Source organism: Triticum aestivum, chromosome 6D (assembly GCF_018294505.1).
Source record: "Triticum aestivum cultivar Chinese Spring chromosome 6D, IWGSC CS RefSeq v2.1, whole genome shotgun sequence".
NCBI lineage: Eukaryota > Viridiplantae > Streptophyta > Magnoliopsida > Poales > Poaceae > Triticum > Triticum aestivum.
In genome coordinates, this window is record NC_057811.1 from 85,253,946 (window position 1) to 85,261,020 (window position 7,075).

The 7,075-nt window shown below is 53.5% G+C and overlaps 1 protein-coding gene and 1 non-coding gene across 2 annotated transcripts; both read left to right on the forward strand.

The window, feature by feature from the left end:
• The first annotated feature begins 800 nt into the window (after nucleotides 1–800).
• On the forward strand, nucleotides 801–2,253 carry LOC123141180 (uncharacterized). Its single transcript, XM_044560395.1, has 3 exons — nucleotides 801–939; nucleotides 1,031–1,267; nucleotides 1,337–2,253. Exons 1-3 carry the CDS (start codon nucleotides 886–888, stop codon nucleotides 2,072–2,074), a joined length of 1,029 nt encoding a protein of 342 aa, XP_044416330.1. The 5' UTR covers nucleotides 801–885; the 3' UTR covers nucleotides 2,075–2,253.
• A 209-nt stretch (nucleotides 2,254–2,462) lies between these two features.
• Nucleotides 2,463–2,534, forward strand: TRNAH-GUG (transfer RNA histidin (anticodon GUG)). Its single transcript has one exon. It is a non-coding gene; the product is annotated as a tRNA-His (tRNA).
• The last annotated feature ends 4,541 nt before the right edge of the window (nucleotides 2,535–7,075 follow it).

Sequence of the window (7,075 nt, forward strand, 5' to 3'; positions counted from 1 at the left end):
CATCACCGATCTAGAATCAAACTTACATTCAATCGAATGGTAGCCCACCTGCAACTCTACCCGCTGGAATGGGGCACACTTTTCGAGTTTATTCACTCTGCCGCCACCGCAGCACCTCACGGAAGAAGCTTCATCGTCACACTCCACCAACACCACCACATCGAGCCACCACCGCAACCACCTGCACCAGCATGGTGCCAAACAACCATCGAGGTCCGATGTCACCATGCCTGTTGGCAGCCTCGGTTGAAGCCCCTTCGGCCAGATCCAGAACTAGATCCAGATCTCGAGACCCTAGGTCGCCGCTGACATGAAGGCACCACCACCGGAAGGAGCACACGCCACCACCGCCGCCAAGGAGCTGAGCCGCCGTCGGAGCTTCACCCACATCACGCCACCAAGAACTTCGACGGTGGAGCACCGCCCTAGTCGTCGGTGAAGAGGGGGCTATGCCCGAGAGAGGCCCTGCCGCCAACGACACTACCCTAGCTTCGCTCGGTGGTGGCCCTCGGCGACCGCGATGGAACGGGTAAGCGGGGGTTTTTAGATTAAAATTCAGATCACTCCCCTTGTTTCTTTGACTTAATATATCCGCTGGATATATCATCGTTTCAGGTTTTCCGCGGCCTGTGCTCTCCTCGTGACCCCACGTGCCGGCTCCGCCGCGAGACACCTTGCACGACACACGTCGACCGACCACCTCGTTGCGCGCCACACCATGTCGGACCCAGACGCTTCCGGCGGCCACGTACCCGCGCACGTGTAACGGCCTCAGCGAGCTCACCGCCGTAGTTTAAGAGAGCATCCGCCGGCCGCACCAACCTCAGCACGAACACTTCACTGAATCTTCATTCACACTCTGCAGCGAGCAAGCATTGAAGCACCATGGGTCAAGGCACGGAGGTGAAGACCAGGGAGGACCCCAAAGTGGAGATCCAGGTCAAGCAATCGATGGATTTTAACCTGAAGTAGTTAGTCCTCTGCAGTAACATTGGCAATGGCGACTGATTGATGCAAGCTTCGCGTGCAGGAGAAGGGCGAGGTGTTCTTCTTCTACCGGCCCAAGGTGGACAAGGAGGAGGCGCACAGCCCCGACGACGTGCAGCGGATGTACGTCGTGCTGCGCCCGGAGTCCGCCCCCGACCGCGCCGTCGAGGAGAAGCAGGCGCCGGACTCCGGCAAGGAGGGCAAGAAGAGGAAGACCCGTCACGGCGGCGATGAGAAGGGGCAGGCGGACGGCGGCAACGAAGGCGGCCACGGGAAGGAGGTGATAAACGAGATCGTTCATTCTCTGTCTGAGAAATCTGCACATTGCTCACCGTTTAGTTCTTTGCAGGAGGTGAACGTGGAGGAGAAGCCGCTGCTCCGGCTGATCGTGATGGGGAAGAAGAGCCTGCCGGACCCGGCGAAGCACGGCCGGCCGTTCTGGGGCTACGTCGACCTCGTCACGACCGACATCGAGGACGTCAAGGACGCGCTCAAGGGGGCGGAGTACGACACGGCGACGCGCGGCAAGCGGCACCAGTCCGCGGCGAGGGCGATGGGCGAGGGCGTGTACCGCATCGTCAAGCACGAGGGCCGCGGCGGCCGCCCGCACACCCACCTCGTCTACAAGCTCGAGCTGCCCTCGCGCGGCGAGGGCGCCGTCGGGGAGCCGCAGGAGGCCATGAACGTGGAGCCGGAGGCGTCGTTCCTGGTGCAGATCAAGAACCCCGAGCAGCGCGGCGGGGGCCGGGGCGGGGGCGGAGGCGGCGGCTTCGGCGGGCTGCAGGGCAAGCGGAAGGCCGCGTTCCCGGAGCACCTGCAGGGGCGGTTCGGGAGCAACCGCTACGCGCCGGCCGACCCGCCGGACCTGCTCAACTACGAGGGGTGCGAGCTGCTGCTGATCTCGGCGTCCGACGACGTGGAGGAGGAGCTGGGCCTGGAGCTGCAGACGGAGACGGAGGAGGAGACGGGGGAAGGCGCTGGTGATGGCGGCGAGGGCGGCCGCGCCTGGGCCGGGTGCTCGGACCTGGTGAAGATGTTCGGCGAGGTGGCCGACGTGAAGCCGCTGCTCAGCGGGAGCTGGGACTAGTTTAAGGTTCTAGCTCAACTAGCAGCAGTCCAGTAGACTACTTAGCGAGGCTAGCTAGGTAGGTCACAGAGGAGGCCAGGTTGTGTAGCTTGGCGGAAGCTCGCTCTGCAGTCTGCAACTGTAACGCGTTGTTTCCATGTATCGGGTATCGCAGCAGTGTTCAACTATTTGTGTGCCAATCCGAAGCATGGACGCCAGTCGACTTCATTTCCATCGCTTGTTGCAGTGTGATCTTATCCATACTTGAGTATCTGATCACCTGGATGTTTGGCATTGATTTATAGAGCTCACGGAGTTTTAGGTTTGCCATTGCAAACACTCAATCGATCACTTGGCCAACTACTGTTACCTGGTCAAGATAACCAAATCAACTGGGGGTACATAAACAGTGACTGTAGTTTAGTGGTGAGAATTCCACGTTGTGGCCGTGGAGACCTGGGCTCGAATCCCAGCAGCCACAATCTTCTTTTTCTTTCTTTCCTTTTTTGCATTTGCATATGTTGTCTTTGAAATATCGATATTTTTAGGTTAGCATTTTAACTATTTCATACTCCCTCCGTCGTAATGCACCGAGTATACTTTTTGTCAGAAGTCAGACACTAGAAACTTTGATCATGTTTATATACCAAAATATGTACACTTAAAATAGCAAATGCATATCTTTTTGGCAAAAGATAATAACAGCAAATGCGTATCACTGAAGATACATCATCACGTAAATTTTACGTTGCATATGTTTGAATTATATATATGAATAATTATGATACATCATCGTGTATATTTTTATGTTGTATATGTTTGAAATTATATATACGAATAATTCTTTTAGTAAACTATTTTTTGTTGGTTTGATTTTTCAGAAAATCCAACACATTACATTATAGAACTCAAGAAGTATTTGTTATTGCTTAGAAATAGACACTCAAGCCGGATCGCATGCGCGCTCTGGATGTGTTTCACCATTACGTGGTCCGAACGTGTTTCATCATTATGTGCATTGTCTTCAACTAGCACATATGCCCGGGTGATTGCAACGGGAGATAAAATTATCATGTATTTAAGTTTGGTGAGAATTGTATGTGCAATTAGAACATCGTGTGCATCTCTATGTAAAAAAATATTACCACATATAAGAACATATGTAAAATACTCTTTCAGTCCAGTAATAAATTGTACTAAATCAACCACACTTATTTTGGGACGGAGGGAGTACTAAACAATTACATAAGAATTTTTTTTAATTATCTATGTGTAAAATAGTCAAATAAAGCTAGCACATACTCCCTCCGTCCGGAAAAGCTTGTCCCTCAAATGGATGTATCAAGCATCAAGTTAGTGCTAGATACATCGAAAATTATCTGGCGTGGACGAGCTCGCTCGCTCCTGGTATCGCCATGCGTTCGTTCACTTCGGGATTTGGGACGTATGTAGTATTACCGGACGCGGACGCGGTGTATTTAATGCGTGTACATAACGGACAGAGACGGAGTGGGACACCCTGACCCCGATATGACGGTGACGCTGTCACCGAACCACCATCAGAAGCATGTGTAAATGGAGCTGAAGACCTGCAACGTGGTGAGCAGCAGTATGCTGATGGCGGCGAGGAAGGTGAGAATCTTCCATGAGCTGAGCACGTACTTGTGCATGAACCGCTTCGTCTTGACGCGCCACCGACCATCGTAGTAGCGGTTCACGTCCTCGATAACCTTGTCCATGGTCGGCACCTTGGAGTGCTGCACCGACCGGCTCATGCCGTTGCACGGGTTGGCCCCTTCGCTGTCCCTTTTCTTCATGTGGTTGAGCACGATGCCCCGCTTGCGGAGCAGTGCAACGTCGTCGTCCGTGTCAACGATGCCGTTCATGAGCTCCGTGTACCGGGTGAGCACCAGCGGGCCTGACGCGGCGGATGACTCGAAGGCGATCAGGTTCTGGAGCACCACCTCTGTGTTGCCGTCGAGGGTCACCGCGGGGAGGTAGAGTGTCGCTGTCTTGCGGTTGAATGCGATAGTTGACGCACTAGACATGTTGCCGTTGGTGGACGCAAACTTAACGCCGGAGCTAACCAGCTCGAACACCGGTGGGATCGTGATCTCCTACTGGTTGGCGCCGGCAGACATGAAGGGCTCAACATGCATACTAGGTATACCGGCGAGCAGCTTCCACGATGCCTTGACCACAAGCTCAACCGGCTTTATCACCTTGCCAAGGCGACCACCCTTGAGCTTCAACGCGATGAACTCGAACAGTTGCATCATCACGTGCTCGCTGCCGGTGCCAGTGCAAGGCTTCTCCTCCTGGCCTTGGCTGCCCCCGCCCGGTTGCTGCTCCTCAGGGACAGAGATATGCACTTCGATTTCTCCGAAAAACAGCAGGGTGGTGTGTGCATTCTCCGTGTCAGTGAGCATGGGCACCGCTGGCACGACCAGGTGGTAAAGCAGCTCGAGCAGGTGCGCGTGCTTCGTGACATCGCATGAGGTCGCCCGCGGTGGGAGCGGATAGTGCCGATCGACGTCCAAGCGATGAAGACAGCGGATTGTGTGCCCAAGTTGCGGGAGCAAAACTGCGGCACACGACCCACCAGGAGCCGTGTCACAGATTCACACAGCTTTGTTCAACTGTCTAAATGAGTTCTTTGCGAAATGACTTTGTTCAGCTGACAGATGGAAGCGCAAGTTCCCGAAGATAACCCGTGACGTCTTCACAAGGTAAATGAATGTTTGTAAGTTTCCCAACGTTTTTGTAAGTGGACGCCTGGGAGACCCTCCATCAGGAGGTGGCCAAATACCAGTCGAGGTTCTTCCGGGCTGGTGAGGGCGACAAGCAGAAGTACCATATGGTGAGCTGGCCCGACATTTGCAAACCCAAAGACCAGGGTGGCCTTGGGATCCTGTCATCCCGACGCATGAACATTGCCCTCCTGACCCGATGGTTGTGGCGTATTGCCAATGGGGAGGGAGGCCTCTGGCTCACCATCATCCGTAATAAGTACCTCCGTGGCCAACCTCTTGCCTTTTGCCAACGTACGGGTGGATCCCAGTTCTGGCAGTCCGTGATCCAGCTTCTGCCCGTACTACGCATCGGCACATCCATCTCGGTTGGCTCCGGGGCCTCGACCTTGTTCTGGTTCGACCGCTGGCTTGGGGACTCCCCCCTGGCTGCGCGATTCCCAGAACTATTTGCCATTGCGGCTGACCCTCGGGTCTCTGTCGAGACGGCCCTTATTGACTTAGGGCGTCTCGCCTTCCGGCGCCCCTTTGGCCCCCTCGAGGTGGCCGCCTGGGACTCCCTCCTCCAAGACATCGCACTTATGCCGATTAACGTCGAGGAGGACCGGGATGTTCTTTCCTGGCGCCTCGAGCCCTCTGGTTGTTTCTCCACGAAGTCCCTGTACGGCGCCATTGCTCCCTCGACGGCCCCGGAACCATTTAGCCTGATCTGGGACATCCGACTTCCGCTGAAAATCAGGATCTTCCTGTGGAAATGGATCCGTGGACGCCTCCCCTCTGGGCTTGAAGTCCTCAAGCGTAATGGCCCGGGTGATGGGATGTGCCCCATCTGTGGCACGATTGAGGATGCTAACCACATCTTTTTCTCGTGCCACTCGGCCCAGTTCCTTTGGGCCTGCTTCCGCGAAACGGTTGGCGGACAGTGGTGTAATACCAACTTCCCCGACCTGCTTGCCGAGCTCAACGCTTTCCCTACTCGCTACCGCCATATTAGATGGTTGTGCGTTGGGGTTCTCGCCTGGACGCTTTGGAACATTCGCAATAAGCTTGTTATTCAGAAGGTGCCTCTCCGACGTGCGACTGACGCAATCTTCAAATTGTGTGGCTACCTGCAGCTTTGGCGGCCGCTTAGCCGCCCCCAGGACCGGGACGTCATCACCACCCTCCTCTCCGATCTCCGCTCGATGGCGCTCCGCGTGGCTCCCCCGCTACCGTCTCCTCCTCCTGAGCCTGACTAGACCGCCTGGCGGCTGTATGGCGTGTGTGTTTTGGGTTTAGGGCTTGTTGTGCTGTGCCCTCAGCATTGACCCTTTCTTGTACCTTTTGTTCCTGTGGACTTTCGTGTGTGTGTGCGTGTTTTTGTGTTGGACCTTGTTGGATGCTTGTGGTTCGGTTGGCTTTATAACATAAAGCGGGGCGAAAGCCTTTTTCGGTAAGTGGACGCCTGGTGGAGATGACATGTTTGTTTGCCTAGTCCGGAATGTGTAAGCTCCACGCGATTGGGCAGCACGATGGGGACAAAATGATGTGGCCACTGAATAAGGTGATAGAGTCTGCTATGTTTTTTCATAATCTTGTTGTTAAACGGGATGCTGTTTTTTTTTTGTTCCCAAGATAGATGTTATTTGCATGCCGCTACCAATGAATTATGCAGAAAAACTTGGTCACTTTCCGTCAAACAGCTGTTTTTGAGGTATTTCGTCTGCGGGATGAGCATGAGAATTTCGTGGCTGACGATGTGTTACGGGCTACTCTGGAAGAAGGCAAGGGATGATGGATATGCATTGCTATGTCTTTTGTGGAATTTGCTTTTTCAACTAGGGAGGACTGGGTATTGGGGCTGACCACATCTAGCCATCTAGGTCTCTTGAATAAAAGCATGTAGTGTTTGAACTAGGGATTTATGATGTTTTTAAATGTCTGGGCGTATTTTATGTATGGAGGCCAGCGCAATCGATTGGATCTTTTCGATTGTTCTCACCATACAAATCACCAAATTGTGTTTTGTTAGAGGCAGGATTGTTTTATTTTCCTTTCGCGATGCTTGTGGGGGCGGTGATGAGAATGCTTTGCAACAGTATTGGGTGGTAGTCACACGGAAGCATCTTTTTGAAGTACACCGTCGAGAAATTTATTTTTTTTAATCAGAGGCAAAAGATTTGTCTTGTCGATAAATTAGAGGAGAATAGAGTTACAGAGTGTTACAAAAGCCCGAGAAAATGGCATGACAATTACTCGCGTAACACAACTGTCCCTAATTTTTTGGCCTCTG

Bases quoted from the DNA above. Each gene is read 5' to 3' on its own strand.
- LOC123141180 (XM_044560395.1), top strand. From the start codon at position 886: ATGGGTCAAGGCACGGAGGTGAAGACCAGGGAGGACCCCAAAGTGGAG. The intron at 940-1,030 runs GTCAAGCAATCG...CTTCGCGTGCAG, and splicing joins ACCCCAAAGTGGAGATCCAG to GAGAAGGGCGAGGTGTTCTT. The intron at 1,268-1,336 runs GTGATAAACGAG...AGTTCTTTGCAG, and splicing joins AAGGCGGCCACGGGAAGGAG to GAGGTGAACGTGGAGGAGAA.